Source organism: Lupinus angustifolius, chromosome LG04, assembly GCF_001865875.1.
Source record: "Lupinus angustifolius cultivar Tanjil chromosome LG04, LupAngTanjil_v1.0, whole genome shotgun sequence".
NCBI lineage: Eukaryota > Viridiplantae > Streptophyta > Magnoliopsida > Fabales > Fabaceae > Lupinus > Lupinus angustifolius.
Genome location: NC_032012.1, coordinates 21,508,431 through 21,525,151, shown reverse-complemented (window position 1 = coordinate 21,525,151; position 16,721 = coordinate 21,508,431). Strand labels below are relative to the sequence as shown.

Sequence of the window (16,721 nt, the reverse complement as noted above, 5' to 3'; positions counted from 1 at the left end):
TTAGACGAGGTTGAGCATCAAGTAGAGACAATCATTGATGAAAGTGACTCAAGAAGGCCCATTAGAACCAGAAATTTGCCCACCAGATTCAGAGAATATCAAATAATCTCTTATGACATTGTAACTAATGAAGGGGAACTGGTTCAATACATTGCATTGTGTGCGGATGCTGAACCAATCTCTATTGATGAGGCTGTAAATAGTAAAGTATGGAAGGAAGCAATACTGGAAGAGTTGATGTCAATTGCCAAGAATGAAACATGGGAACTGGTGCAATTCCCAACTAACAAGAAGCCTATTGCTGTGAAGTGGGTGTTCAAGACTAAATTGAATTCAGATGGAACCACTACCAAGCACAAAGCAAGACTTGTGGTAAAGGGATTCATGCAAAAAGAAGAAGTTGACTTCTCTGAAATATTTGCTCCAGTTGCAAGGCTAGAAATTGTTAGAATATTGGTTACCTTAGCAAATTGGAACAATTGAGACATATGGCAATTGGATGTTAAGTTTGCCTTCCTCAATGGTCCTATTGAGGAGAAGGTATATCTCAAGCAACCACCAGGCTTTGAAATCAAAGGCAATGAGGACAAGGTGTATAGGCTGAAAAAAGCCTTGAATGGGTTAAGAAAAGCTCCAAGAGCTTGGAACAAAAGGATAGATGCATCTTTCCAAATTCAGGATTCAAGAAGTGTGATGTGGAGCATGGTATATATGTGAAGAACCTAAACAAGTGTGACACTTTGATCATTTGCCTCTATGTGGACGATCTGCTAATCATAGGGGGTAACTCAGATAGAATTGAAGAAGTGAAGCAAAGCCTCAAGTCTGAGTTTGAAATGACTGACTTAGGCAAGTTATCATACTTCATTGGGATTGAATTCAGGCAAGTTGATGAAGGAATCTTTATGCATCAAAGAAAGTACACACAAGATGTACTAAGAAAGTTCAATATGTTGAATTGTAACTTTGTTGAAAGACGTGTAGAGACTAATCTGAAGATGGAAAAAAAAAGAACATGAAGCTACAGTTGATGGCACTATCTTTAGACAGATTGTGGGATGCTTAAGATTTCTTTGTCACACAAGACTAGGGGTTTCACATAGCGTTGGTGTGGTGAGCAGGTTTATGAATGATCCAAAAAAATTTCATATTGTGGTTGCCAAGAGAATTCTAAGATATCTAGGGGCACACCTGATTTTGGAATTCTATTTCACAAGCAAACATAACACAGATTGCGGCTAGTTGTTTACTCTGATTCAGATTGGAGTGGAGATCCACTAGAAAGGAAGAGCACCATGGGCTATGTGTTTTCTCTCTCTGGATCACCAACCTCTTGGTGTTCAAAGAAGCAAGAAGTGGTGGCTTTTCCCACTTGTGAGGCAGAGTATATCTCAGCCTGCCATGCTGCATGTCAAGCACTTTGGATGACCTTTTTCTTGAAGAATTGGGGGTTGATTTTGGAGGTATAGTAGAACTGTTGGTAAACAACAAGTTTGCTATCAGTTTGGCAAAAAATCTAGTAGCTCATGGACGAAGTAAGCACATAGAAAGGAAATACCATTTCCTAAGAGATCAAGTGGAGAAGGACAAGATAAAGTTGAAGCATTATGGACAAATTTACAAGTTGTAGATGTAATGACCAAGTCATTAAAGATAGATAGGTTTAAAGAGTTAAGAAGAATGCTGAGTGTAGTATGCTTGTAGTAGTTTTGAATTAAGGGAGAGTATTAGAGAATTATAATTCAAAGAAGACTATTATTAGAAAGTAGTTTTAGCAGTTATAGTTTGTTATGCTATAAATAGAAAGTATACTTTGTATTCAAAGTCAAGTCAATAACAACTTGCTGAATAAGTTTCTCATTAAAAAAACTAATCTTTCATTCTTCTATTTTCCATTTTTGAGTGAGTAGTGAGGTGTATGATTTCTTTCTTTCTCCAACATAAGTTACTCTTTTTCCATGGTTTATTAGCACCTTAGAAGTAGGGATGAGAAAAATATCCGACCCGTGGGTACCCGCTAAAATATCCACAACGGGTACATATAAAAATAGCTTATAGGTGAGAACGGATATCATGATACCTGCAATGTGGGTACTCACATATTTATAAATTTAGTTTTTTAATTAAATAATTTATATATATTACAATTTTATTATTTTATAATTATATATTATCTATTTTATTATTATTTTATAATGAACTTTAATAATTGAAATATAATGATAAATTTAACATGTACATAAATTTTATTATTCATGTAATAATTATTTTACATATACTGATTGTTAAAAAAAATATAAATATATATATTTAAACGTAAAAACTGGTTGGGTACCCACGAAATACCCACTACCCACATCGGTACCGATAAATTGTAAATGTATGGGTATGAGAAAGCACTACTCACGCTTGTTCCACCCCGATGTCATCCCTACTTAGGAGGAGTATTATTCAACTTTTTACCTTGACCGATTAGTAAATTCTGCAAAACTGTGTTCATGCAATTGCATGTTAATCACTGATTGTTTCACCCAAATCTGCTCACTCGTACTTATGTGACAAATTTAGAAAAATACTAATGAATGTGTATACGAAATGAGGCTATTTTTTTCTCCTGCACTTAACACGGCACAATTATAGATGGCAAAACAAGTAAAGTTCACGAACTCGCTGCATATCTCACAAAATTTTGTAGGTAAGACATAGAAATTTTGTCTATTTTCCCATTTAGCCCTGCTCGTTTGCTCATCATGCCCGTAGGTATTTCTATTGAGCAATGTGGACGGCTTGCGGACGTAATGTTAGAGAAAAAAAATTAAAAACTGCAAATAAATTATGATATGATTTAATGCCTCAAAAAATTATGATGTGATATGATATGTTCAATTTCATATCAAATTTCAAAGTTTTTAAAAAAATATTCTCTCGAACTACTTTTTTAATTATTTTATTATATGAATTTTTTATTTTTTAATTATATATCAATGCCTGTGGACTGCCCGCATGCTTATTAGTCTATTTTAAAATGGATAAAGCATATAATTTTTGTCAATTAGGACAATACAAGTATGTCGCACCAGCTTAAATTTTGTGATAACGAACATGTTTTGCTATCTCGAGACACAATATGTATATCCTTGTTTTCGACATTTAAATGTGTTTAGTAAATTATGTTTGTGGTTGAAGTTGTTACTTTACTAACATTTAGTGCAAGAGAAAAAATGCATCAACTAATCGTTTATATTTTATACACTTTTTCATTACATCATTTATTATTCATGTTTAATTCTCGCTATTGACTCTTTAAAAAAAGTAATATAAATAAATGCTGAATGATACACTGAATGTATATAAAATACTCTTCTATAGTTAAAAGACGGAGAAAGAGCTCATTAGGTCAAATATAGTGAACAAGGGCTGCTTATGCTGCTCAAAGTTGCAATGAATTCTAGGGAATAAAATAATGGAAAAATCATTGCTGTTTGCAATTCCAACGAAATTGTTTCACCAAGAGTGACACAGAAAACAGAAATATTTTACTAGTTTGAGTGAAACAAACTAGCAGCAAAATTTGAAGGTGCAGTGAGTGCAATATGGGTAAAGTGAGAAAGGTGAACATTTTGTGTCTCACTTTTGTGAACAACATTATTGAAACTTTAAATTACTAAAGCCTGTGTTTGTGTTGTGATGCAGCTTTAGCTCCCAAGTCCCCACCTTAGTGATAGAGTGTGATTCCCTTCCCTCTTTCTTTGTCCCAATACAAGACATAATCCAAAACAGAAATACATAATCCATCTCTTGTCACCAACATGCAAAACTCGCTCCAGAGCTTATAGTATAGGTAGAGAGAGCTAGCCTTATAATACAAGCATATTCGGTTTGATGGTGCAGCGGAAGCTATGGTTACGTAGCATTGACTACAAACAATCAATAAAAATATAAGAATAAATAGAGGAGAAGAAACAATAGAATTTGTTAACGGGGTTCAGCCAATTGTGCCTACGTCCCCGGGAGCGCTGAGTAGCTACCAAGACATTATTAGAGAATAAATATTATAAACTATTTGGTGCTTATATCTGGTGCACGTTACAACAAGGGATCTGAGTCCAATATATAACATTGATATTCTACTTTATTCCAATGCTAGACAATGTGAGACTTCATATAATAATATATTTGGTGTTTATATCTAGTGCACGTTACAACAAGGGATCTGAGTCCAATATATAACATTGATATTCTACTTTATTCTAATGCTAGACAATGTGAGACTTCATATAATAATATATTTCAAATATCCAGAACAATCTCCACCTTGATTGAAATAAACGAATATCTCGGTTCTTAGAAAATTTATACAAGAATTTCCACCTTAGCAAATATATGTCTCCACCTCTTCCTTATTTCCTTATGTTTCGTTTGTATATTTTTTTAAAATAAACTAATAGGTTATAACTTATATACTTTCATAAAGGCTCGGTGGTTCTTGTTTGTTTTAAGTAATGTTAATAAGTAATAACTAATCATAATAAAGTTAAAATCTGTGCACTGACAGTGTAAACTTTTTAATACTGTCAGACCATCGTTCACTATTGATTTGTATTACTTTTGTTTGAGAGTCAATAATGATTAACAAATCAATGGTAAATGATTATTGACAGTATAAAAAATAATTACACTGTCAATGCATACATATTAAATCCATCATAATATAGTTTCTGTCTTATTCCCTAGAAAAGGACCCGTTGCCCTTTGAGAGCATGTTTTCCACGAAGTGATAAAAGGTAAAGCTTATATAGATGGGCTGCATCTCAATTTGACATTATCATTCAATTGAAATTGTTCAACCAAATCTCAATATTTTCTTTAATTCCGCATGCATACGTAGGACCTTTTTTGTTGATAATTGCATGCAATGTCACCAACTCTTCAACTTTTGCTTAATTAAAGAGTCCCCATTTTTTAAATTTGAAAGCAAAGGTGGGAAAGCCTACCCAAAAGATGTTAAAAGTCAATGGACAAGCTGAATATATCTTACTCCGATCTTATGAATTATCAACATTTTCCAAATGCCAACTTAAATACAGAATATAATCCAACTTATGTAAAATGCATAAATTCATAGAAATATGTAACTCTCCATTACTGGAAATGTGAAAGAAATTATTTTTTTTAAATATTTAATTTAGAAAAAGACAAATAAAAACGGTGTATTTGCAAGAAGTGAAAGTTCCCTTAACATATGATTATTCTTCCCATCATCACAAATGAAAAGCCCTCCTTTATTCAGTGAGCAAAGGCTTATATTTTTGTCCCCTTCAGCCACCACACTTCATCATACCTGTTGAGTGGCAGGTATTTTACTCCATTTATTAGATTATCAAAACAATCATAGTATTTAACTATTTCTATTACAATTTTTTATTTCATATAGATGGCTATGACGATGGTAGCGGTGGCGGAGGCAATAACAAAGAAAATGGTAGTCAAGGAGGTTGAGCTGATGATGACTAGGATGACATAGGTGATATGATTTCAAAGATGGTAGTGGTATTGTGGAAAAAATATTGAATGGTTTGTATTTTTCATTGATTGATGAAAGCCATAAGACCCCTATTTATTTTATAATTTACTATTGCTTAAGAAACAAGTTATCCCAAAAAATCCTAATTAATGATTTTATTATACCCTTAATACCCAAATATGATAATTAACAATTGTGCCCAAGTAAAATATCTAGATTAATTAAAGATGTTCAGCCAAATGCTTCACATGGGCCAAAATTGGTTTTCTGTTTGATTCTGGTTCACGTGACTTGCTTTTCTCGGTCAGTTTCCATGAGTCAGGTTCATGCGCCATGGTCATCCTTCCTCGGTCAGATTCATACACCAGGTCTTTCTGCCTCGATCAAGACTTGTGCGCTAAGTCTCGTCTACCTTAGTCTGTATGATGGGCCAATACCATGTTTTCTTAGTCAGACTTATGTGCCATGCTTTGTCTGCTGTTTCGGTCAGTTTGATGCGCAACTTCATGAGTCATGGTCATGTTGTCTCGGTCAGGTCTATGCATCAAGGTCATATATGCTCGATCAGGGTCATGGGCCAGGGCCACATTTCCTCAGTCAAAAGGTTTTGAGCATCATGTGAATCATGTTTGGCTTTATACTATCAAGGCCAAGTCTGAGACAAAAATCATTGTGCAAGACTTCATAAAAATGATACAAACACAATTTGACAGAGTTATTAAGGTCATAAGGAGTAACAATGGAAGTGAGCTTAACATGCCTACACTCTATAGTGACAATGACATACTACAACAAACCTCTTGTGTAGAAACTCCCCAACAAAACTCTGTAGTAGAGATAAATCATAGACATCTTTTAAATATCACTAGAGTCATTGTCTTCCAATCTAAAATACCAAAATCAATTTGGATCTATGTAGTGCAGCATGCTACTTATCTCATAAATAGGCTGCCGAGTCATATTCTTCAAAACAAATCTCCATAGGAACTCCTACATAACAAGGTTCCTCACATGTTGGACTTGAAAGTTTTTGGTTGCTTATCATTTGCATCCATTCTTACCCAACATAGATTTAAACTTGATCCAAGAGCAAGGAAATGCATATACTTAGGCAATAAACAAGGCACAAAAGGTTATATGTTATTTGATCTACAAAATAGGGAGATATTCACCTCTAGGAATGTGATCTTTTATGAACACATATTCCTTTATAAAAATTTAGATAATGACACTCAAAATGAAGTGGTTGATAACAAATTTGACCTATTTGAGCAACCAGAATACTACACATATTTGTCTTTACATACTGACTCCAATCACAATAATCAAAATGTAAACAGTTTGGAGACAGACCCATCTAACCAAGACCCTCAACCCAATAACTCATCACCTAAGCACCTTAGAAGATCTACCCCTCCAAGGCAAGCACCAACCTATCTACAAGACTTCCATTGTAATATCACCATCTATAGACCTTCACATGAGCATATCCACCATTCTCTCTCATTTGTCATATTCTACCAAGTTATCTCACCTACCCATCTAAGCCACGTCCTTTCCATCACCACTACTATTGAGCCTAGATTCTATTACCAAACCATTAAACATCAACACTGGATAAAAGCTATGCAAGATGAGTTAAATGCACTTGAACTCAATAAAACATGACCCTTGTTGATCTTCCTACTGAAAAGAAGCCTATAGGTTCTAAATGGGTTTATAAAATTAAATACAATTTAGATGGGTCAATAGAAAGGTATAAGGCCAGGTTAGTAGCAAATAGGTATAATCAAACTGAAGGCATAGACTTCCTCAACACTTTTGCACCAGTGGTCAAATTGACCATTGTTAGGCTGCTTCTTACCATAACAGCCTCACAAAACTGGATTATACATCAATTAGATCTTAATAATGCTTTCCTGCATGAAGAGTTAAATGAAGATGTTTACATGGAAATACCACAAGGTGTGGTATGCAAGGCACAAAACACGGTATGCAAGCTAAATAAGTCCCTATATGGACTAAAGCAGGCTGGAAGACAATGGATTACTAGGCTAACCAAGGCTCTTATCTCATTGAGATATACACAATTTCACCATGATCACTCTTTATTCACAAAGGCTATAGGTATGCATTTTACAGCTTTACTTATATATGTTGATGATTTAGTATTGGCTGACAATGATCCACATGAAATAACATATGTCAAAAGTTGCTTACATAACCATTTCAAAATAAAAGATCTTGGTATTATAAAGTATTTCCTTGGATTGGAAGTGTCTAGATCAATTGTAGGTATTACTTTATGCCAAAGAAAGTATGCACTAGATGTCTTATCAGACACATGATACTTGGCTTCTAAACCAGCTCCAACACCAATCATCAAAACAATAAAACTGCATCAGGATGATTCCTCACCATACCACGATCTTGCCTCCTATATAAGACTTGTAGGGAGGATGCTCTACTTGACTAACACAAGACCATATTTGAGCTATGTTGTCCAACAACTAAGTCAATTTATCGCAAAGCCCACCACCACCCACCATCAAGCTCTCACTCGAGTTCTGAGATACATTAAACGTAACCCATGTCAAGGCTTATTTTACTCTTACACATCTCCTCTTCAATTGAAAGCATTCAGTGACTCAGATTGGACAACATGTATTGACTCCAGAAAGTTTGTCAATGGTGCTTGTATGTTCCTAGGCAACTCTCTGGTTTCATGGAAATCCAAGAAGTAGACCACTATAACATATTCATCTTCAGAAGCAGAATATTGTGTACTTGCAGCAGCCTCATGTGAAATCTAGTGGCTCACATATTTAGTCATCAATCTCCATATTCCACTCATCAAACCAACATTGTTATACTATGACAACAATTCAGCAAGGCACATAGCAGCCAATTCAGTCTTCCACGAAAGAACTAAGCACATTGACATTGATTGTCATGTGGTTCGTGAAAGACTTCAATCCAAACTCTTCCATCTTCTTTCAATTCATATCCATCAACAGCTTACAGATATCCTTACCAAGCCCTTGGGTGCATCTCATTTCAAATATCTGCTTAACAAACTAGGAGTAATAAATATATACTCTCCAGTTTGCAGGGAGATATTGAACACCAAACATGATTCACATGATGTTGAAGAACCTTTAGCCAAACAACCAAAGCAAACCAATATCACCCATATGCACCAGCATCGGTTAGAAAATGACCGAGTAAATGTAGCCATGGCCTATGACCCTAACCGAGAAAATATAACCCTGATGCATTGACCTGACCGAGACAACATGACCCTGACTCATGAAGTTGCACATCAAACTGGCCGAAATAGACAAAACATGCCACATAAGTCTAACCGAGAAAACTTGGTCTTAGCGCATCATACAGACCAAGGCAGACGAGACTTGACGCACAAGTCTGGCCGAGAAAATGTGGCCTTAGCCCATGAGCTTGACCAAGGCAGACAAGACTTGATGCATGAATCTGACTGAGGAAGGGTGACCATGGTGCATGAACCTAACTCATGGAAATTGATCGAGAAAAGCAAGTCATGTTAACCAGAATCAAATAGAAAACCAATCTTGGCCCATCATGAAGAATTTGGCTGAACACTTTAATTAATCTAGATATTTTACTTGGGCACAATTGTTAATTAACATATTTGGTTATTAAGGGTATAATAAAATCATTACTTAGTTAGGATTTTTTTGGGATAACTTGTTTCTTAAGAAATAATAGATTGTAATATAAATAGGGGTCTTATGGCTTTCATCAATCAATAAAAAGTACAAATCGTTCAGTATATTTTCGCAATAGGTGGTGATAACAAAGCAATGGTAGATATGATGTGGTATTGGCGACGATGATGGTGGCAATAACAGAGGCACCAGTAGAGATTGTTGTTGTCGGGAGGCAACATGGTGGTCATGATGGTTGATAGGAGATGATGGTAGTAGTGGCAATGAAGGTTGTGGCAGTAGTTGAGGTGACAATGACAAAAACATTTTTCAATGTGAGACTTCACACTTTTTGGGAATCTTCATCCATGAACTATAGTATTCTTCTATGGGCTAGTGAAAGAAACATAGAAGTGAGTTTGATACCAAATTTTGACCAAAAACTTTAAGACAATAGTTTCTATGAATCTTTTTTACTTATAAACTCTTTCACTCCTCCCCTCATATATAATGTAGATTTTACACTTCAATAAATCTAACATATTTTTTTATATGGACACCTTTTAAATTCCCTTATTTATGAAAACTATGTAGTGTTGATCGCTCTTATTCACTTATGGGTAAGTACGATGAATGTTTTACTGTTGTGAGAAGAAATGTTGCAAGTAAAGTTTTAGCATACTATAATAACAAGTGTAGTATTAGCCATGATTAATGGGAGGAAGCAAATTTTCTATTCTACAATGTGCGATATTCCATGTGTTATGAATTATGATTGATTGAAATAAATATATTTAAGTTAAAAATTTAGTTTTTAAGTAATTTTTTGACCAATTACATCAGAATGATACATATTATGAGACAGTAGATGCAATCTCTTAGTAGTAACATAAAAGATTAGGTATTAAAATGTTAACAAATGTATGATATTGTTCTTTAAGAAAGAGAAATAAATTGTCTTAAAATTGATGCTTTAACAGTTTAACCTATCTAGAAAGGGTAGACCTAGTTTTTCAATGCTGAATTCCCTTTTTTATACTCCCTTGTAGTTCTTATTACAAGATATCATTTTAAATATTTGGTGGTCCTTTTATAGGATAGCTTGCATTTTCTATGCATCATTTACTATTTTTTTCTCTTATTTATTATTTGTTTATTAATGAAAAACTACCAATATGTGAAGATTTCAATGAAACTTGTGAGATAAGATTATAATATTAGTCTTTTTTAAAATATATATAGTCTTCTGTTATTGATGCATAGAACCCAATTAGAAATATTTTATAATAAGAATCCAATTGAATATTCCTTAAAATAAGGATATTACTGACACAGTATTAATAATTATATATGGTTGTTTATCAACAAAAATAATAATAATTGTATATGGTCATATGTTTTTATATCTTAAAATTTAGTGTAATAGGAATGGAATGACTATTTAACTATGATCTATATTCTATAGTGGTAAAGACAACTTTCGTAATAAGATGCTAAATCCAATGCTCATAAGTTATAATGATTGCCATCCAATCTTTTTATTAAGGAATGATTATGATATAATCATGGTCATAAGTGTCAGAAATATTTTCACATTTAAACTTTAATTCCACCTTACATGCGCTTGATAAAAATATAATAATGGTTTCAATTTTTCTCCATTTAATTTCAGCCTATATCAATTCCATGATATTACTTAATAGCTATTAATATATATTTTGTGTACAAAAAATAGTATTATATTTAGGATTTTCTTAGTCTGAGCCACAAGAATGCAAAAAATAAATATAAAATGCAAAGAGTGTTTTACTTTTCAATTAAAATTCCTATTTTTACATTTTTGTAAAGAAAACCATTTTTTATACATAATGCTGAAGTTTCATAGAAAATATCTTATAAAAAATAGATATGAACACTGATATCATGAAATATACAGTTTTTTAACACTTGCAAACCTCATTTGGCCACATTCCCCATAATTATCCTTTTATAATATAAGTCTTGAATTCAACTAACTTTAATCTAATATTTTTATATATTGATACGTATAAAGAAGAAAACAAACAAGTGGTATATCTTTTACATAATAAGTGCAAATATTTGACATTATGAGTAATTATAACTATATGACGTAAGAAATAAAAGTGAAAGATCCCATATATTTGTACTTGTAATGCGTTTTTGTCCATAAATATTTATATTGCATACTATGTAGTACTAAGATTTGATTGAGAATGAGAAGTGAGGGAACCAAACCTGATAACATTCTGGTTCAAAGCTTGTTGTTGTGTTAAGTGCTTTAATATAACTATATCACCTTTACATATAGATATATCAGCAATGGCAATGGTTGAACCTCTTACTCTGAGGAATAAGCTCAAAGCTCTTTGCACTTATGGTGAGGATGGTTGGTCTTATGCCATTTTCTGGAGCTTTCATCCTAAGAACCCATTGTAAGTTTCTTTATTCCTTCTTAACAAAGATGTATCTTTTGATTGATAGAGCATCATCTTATGTAGAATTTAGTTATCTTGTTAATTATTATTTGTATCATTATTATCTATCGTCTTATAACAACTTTTGTCTATCAAATAAATTACTTTGACTGCCTCATATTTTTTGAGTACATTGACTAACTCATATTTGAGTTTCACCAAATGAATTAGACCAATCTTTACCGTAATAAACTTCTACATAATATAGTATTGTGGTTCATCAACAATGACCCATTACACATTCATTTGATCCTTCTCACTATAGATTGCATGTTTGAAATTCTTGTAGGTTGTTAACTGTAGAAGATGCATACTATGAAACACAATTGGGACAAGATATTGCCAACATGCTTCCCCAGGCTCACTTGTTTGGCAAAGGGTACCTCAATTATTATAATCTTTTGTTTCATGTTTCTAAAAAACTTATAGCTTTCACCAAATCAGTGTTTTTTTCTAAATTTTGCCAAATGCAACTTTACTTTAGAGATTTATGATGGTAACATACACGAGTGAAAAACTTGAAATGCATAAGTATCAATGAGATACAAGGGGCTGATGAAGTTGCAATGTTGTATCTAGAATTGTTGGTATAGCTGCTTTTACTGGGAGGCACATATGGGTGCACTCAAATGGCCAAAACCATGATTGGAATTTGTCAGGGCATAACATTTATGAGGTATTGTTTTCAATTGTTGAGTTCATATTATTTCAATCTCAACTCTTCCTTAATTTCCCTTGTTTTTTTCCCACTTTCTGCAGGGGGATTTTGGATTGCATCAAGAATTCTCATCTGGGATAAAGGTAATAAAGAGTACCAAGAAGGAAAATGTATTTAATAATTGAAGCTTCAATCATTATATTTCTAATATCCCCCTTCCAACATTTCTAAGACCCAAATTGGTCACATTTGCTAGTAGAAAAATGGAAATCAAATGTCGATTAAATTGGTCTCTAGTGAAAACTAACTTGTCGCTAAAATCAACAAATTTAATCGACATTTGATATTTCTAGAACCAAATTGAGATTCTCATTTCTTTCGGGACAAAATGTGTGTCCGATTTGTTTTTTGAAAGGCCAATTTTGGGTTTTTTCTTTTTTGAATTATTATTCTTCTTCAAGGCTGTGAACAAGAATATTGATGAACTGTTGTGGTTGGTAATTTGTAGACAATTGTGGCCATACCTGTCAAAGAATGCGGAGTGGTACAATTTGGGTCCAAAATGAAGGTTAGTATCATAAAAGAACATGAACATTGCATCTTGTTTTGTAGACAAGTTTTATCATGATAAAATGAGGTCATGCACATGCTGTCCTGTGTACTCAATTTGAATTGATAGATAAGGATTTACTATAAAAAAGTCTATTGCTACTATGAGTAATTTAAACCAAATTTCAAAATTTCATCTAAGTTTTGTTTCCTTGTCTTGATACTAGTGTTCTGACTATTTTATGTAAGTTAAAAACATAGGGTAATGTTTTTGTTCAGTGCCCCTTCATAATATCACAAGTTTTTTAGGTTTAACTTTTTGAGCCTTGTGACATTTGTAACATTTCACAATGTTGAAGCTTGATCTGACTTGGACATTATGGTTGAACTCTTGTGTGTTCAATTGAAAGACTGAAAAGGAGAAGTTTATACTCATGTTTCATCTGAATGAGTGTTCTAATATAAATATAAAATCAAGACCATAAAATTATAAAACTAGATGCCCATATTTTTTTATTCACTCACTTCATTTTGTTATGATAATCTGTTACTCCTTTGCAGTGGCTTTTGTTAATTTCATCATATGCATCATGGTTTAGATGAATAAATATTGTTATGTACAGTTCACTCTAGCTATTTGATTGGTCAAATACATATATATACTATAATGTGCCTTCTCAAAATTTACTAGCTCAAATTTTGTTTCTTAATTGTATGGTAATTACTTGGTGATCTTATACTGATGCATAACTAAGTACTAAAGGATTATAATAAATCCATTGTTTCAGATTTTGGAAAGAGTGGAATTTTTGGACCAAACACAAAGATTACTCATGGAGATAGATAATGTGGGTATGGTTAACATGTCAGGAAATGCAGTTTCACCACTGGATTGTGAAAAGTATGATTTAAATAGCTTCTTGGCTTCCTTTTCTTCTGAAAATTCATTCGACTCGAATCTTAAATATGCTCATGGTGAAAATTCTGAAGACCTAATGAGAAAGGTTTATTCTTATGAAAGTGTCAACAATCCTTTCCCTTCCCTATACAATATTTACCAAGAAGGAATGACTTTATTCAATGTTGATTCTTGTGTTGATGACCAATTGAATGCTACCAAAGAAGCTCAAGTTGCATTATCTGATAGGGATATTACTGATATGCTTTTGAGGCCTAACTCTTCTGTGAACAACATAATTTCCAACGGCGCTGATTTTGGTGAATGGAGTGATGAACATTCTTATTTTGATTCGTTCGGGCAACAATTGGTATCAGCAGATGAAAATGCGTTTTCTTGTAGTGAACTTGCTGTTCAAGATTCACCACTGTCTTCGATGTACAGTATGAACATAGGGGCATGCCCAGAAAATTTGCATAAGTCACTGGCTAATCAACAATCTTCCCAATCTGGTGTTTTGACACAAGTTGATTTCACATCAAGTTCAAACACACCATATGAAATCTCTATGAACATAGAGGCAGTTGATATGTCAGAAGAATTTTTAAACTTCAGCTCCATGGATGATCTTTGCCAGTGGTTTGCTCCTTCTCCGGATGATAATAACTTCAGAACAATTATTGCCGTGGATAACACCCATTCTGAATTAAATGAACATAATCCTATCTCATTGAGTACGCTTGGATGTGACATTCCAATGACATGCTTAGCTGGTGCTGAATCCATAGAAACATCTGCAGTTATGCATGGTCCTCAAAATAGTTTATTGGATTTCAACTGTGATCAAGCAAATGAATGGTGGGAGAATATGCCTACACCAGCACTGAGTCCTGCCAACTTTTCTGAATGCATATCAGAGTTAAACACTTGTACAGTGACTGGCACGCAGAACGGATTATTATTCTCAGAGTCTTTGAGTGGTGAAGCAAGTTACAATCCTTTGAGTAGTTCTAATTTTGAGCATGCATTTTCTCCCGATATAAGGCAACTGGTAGAATTCGCACCTGTGAATATAAATCCAATACAGCTTGGAAATCTTGCTAGGCCTGCTGAGGCTACATCAGACTCGACGGGCTCCATTTCTTACTTAGAGAAGACAAACAATCTTATAACGAAGAAAGATACATTCCAAAAATTGCAGGTACCTAGATGGATTGATGATGGCCATAGCACTAATATGGGAAAGTCAGTTTCTGCACATTATCAAACTCAAAAGCCAGAGGAGGGTACAACAAGGCGCTCCAAGAAAAGGGCTAGGCCAAAGGAGAGCACTCAGCCGCGACCGAAGGATCGCCAGCAGATCCAAGACTGCATTAAAGAGCTGAGAGGGATCATCCCCAATGGTGAAAAGGTAAATATAGCTTTAACTGACCTATGATAAGATTAAAGCTTCTAATATGTTCTTCTTTTGGAAGGAGAGAATCATTATTAGAACACCCGAATATTTCCTGATTTTCCTCTCTGGGATGCATAATTTCCTATTTCATAATTTTTTCTTTATTCAACCTTTTTGATTTGTGACATACAATTTCTATTTAGAATTTTAGCAACAAATTATTTTACTGCAGACTACTTTTTTAGCAGTAGTGACTTATCTTCTCCTGATGTAACAGTATAGCATTGATTCATTGTTGGAGCAAACGCACAAATACATGTATTACTTACAAAGTGTAACCAAGTATGCCGAGAAGCTACAAGAACCGATTGAGCTGAAGGTAACTAGTAAAAGTTATTTCCCTACACATTTTTTTTGTTGAACAAATAGAAGTAAAAATATTCGTAGTCTTCATCTATGAGCACCAGAAATTATTGAGCTTGTTTGGATGTTTAGCTTATTGAGCAGGCAAATGAAGTGGTTCTAGAAGACAGTAATGTAGGAGATAACAAAAACCATGGTGTTACATGGACATTTGATTTGGCAAGTCCAACAATGGAATGTCCAATTAGAGTGGAGGATATGAACACACCTGGCCAAATGCTTATAGAGGTAAGATTACAAATGAGAAAGTGTATACAGATAATCTACAATTCTTTGGAATTTTTTATTACATATGCCTCATTGAACTCATAGTTATTGACCAACAAAGCGTTGGTCTAGTGATGTAAAGCCCCACTGCATCCCCAAGGTTGAGCGTTCGATTCCTAGGAGCAACACTTATTGGGAGGGGCAGCCACGAGCCCCAAAAGGGATTAGTTCCTTACCCAAAAAAGGTGAGGGGATATCCTTGGTAGTATAAAAAAAACTCATAGTTATTGTTCTGTTGTAGATGTTTTGTGAGCAAGGGGGTTTCTTCCTTGAGATAGCTGGCGAAATTCGGGATTTCGGGCTGAATATCTTGAAAGCAAAGATGACAGTTAGGAAGAACAAATTATGGGCACTTTTTATAGTTCAGGTAAATCAAATACTGCTTAGATGGTGGCAACTGTGGTTGCAATTTTCTCACACTCTCATTTGTTATTTAACTTTTGTTTAAACTACAGGTTTACATTGTGCAACAGGCAAAGAGACATTTGACAAGGATAGATGTGTTTTACTTCCTTTTCAATCTTCTACACAGAACACAAAAATCCAGAATGGATTCAGCTAATAACATTGCAAAGGTTATTGATCCTACTTGAGTAATTATGTCCAAAAAACAGAATTCATATGTCCATAGATGATAATAGATTAGGATACACTTAGCAAAAACAGCAGGTGATTTTTTTCCCTGTGTTATCAGGTGCAAAATCTTGTATAATGAAATTATTGAGTTTTATGTTTAGTGAATACTTTGATAAGTGCAAGAGTTTGGCTTCTCTATGGGGCAACTTTTATCAAGACATGTTAATGGAGTGAACCAGGTAGTTCAAT

The 16,721-nt window shown here is 33.9% G+C and overlaps 1 protein-coding gene across 1 annotated transcript; it reads left to right on the top strand.

Moving 5' to 3' along the window:
* Positions 11,551 to 16,489, top strand: LOC109344715. Its single transcript, XM_019583467.1, has 10 exons — positions 11,551 to 11,663; positions 11,995 to 12,084; positions 12,285 to 12,381; positions 12,465 to 12,506; positions 12,872 to 12,931; positions 13,701 to 15,221; positions 15,484 to 15,585; positions 15,702 to 15,857; positions 16,138 to 16,263; positions 16,352 to 16,489. The coding sequence occupies exons 1-10, from the start codon at positions 11,551 to 11,553 to the stop codon at positions 16,487 to 16,489; spliced, it is 2,445 nt and encodes an 814-aa protein (XP_019439012.1).

Excerpts from the sequence above, each read along its gene's own strand:
- LOC109344715 (XM_019583467.1), top strand. The coding sequence starts at position 11,551 with ATGGCAATGGTTGAACCTCTTACTCTGAGGAATAAGCTCAAAGCTCTT. Across the intron at positions 11,664-11,994 it reads TTTCATCCTAAGAACCCATT|GTTGTTAACTGTAGAAGATG; the intron begins GTAAGTTTCTTT and ends AAATTCTTGTAG. Across the intron at positions 15,222-15,483 it reads TCATCCCCAATGGTGAAAAG|TATAGCATTGATTCATTGTT; the intron begins GTAAATATAGCT and ends CTGATGTAACAG.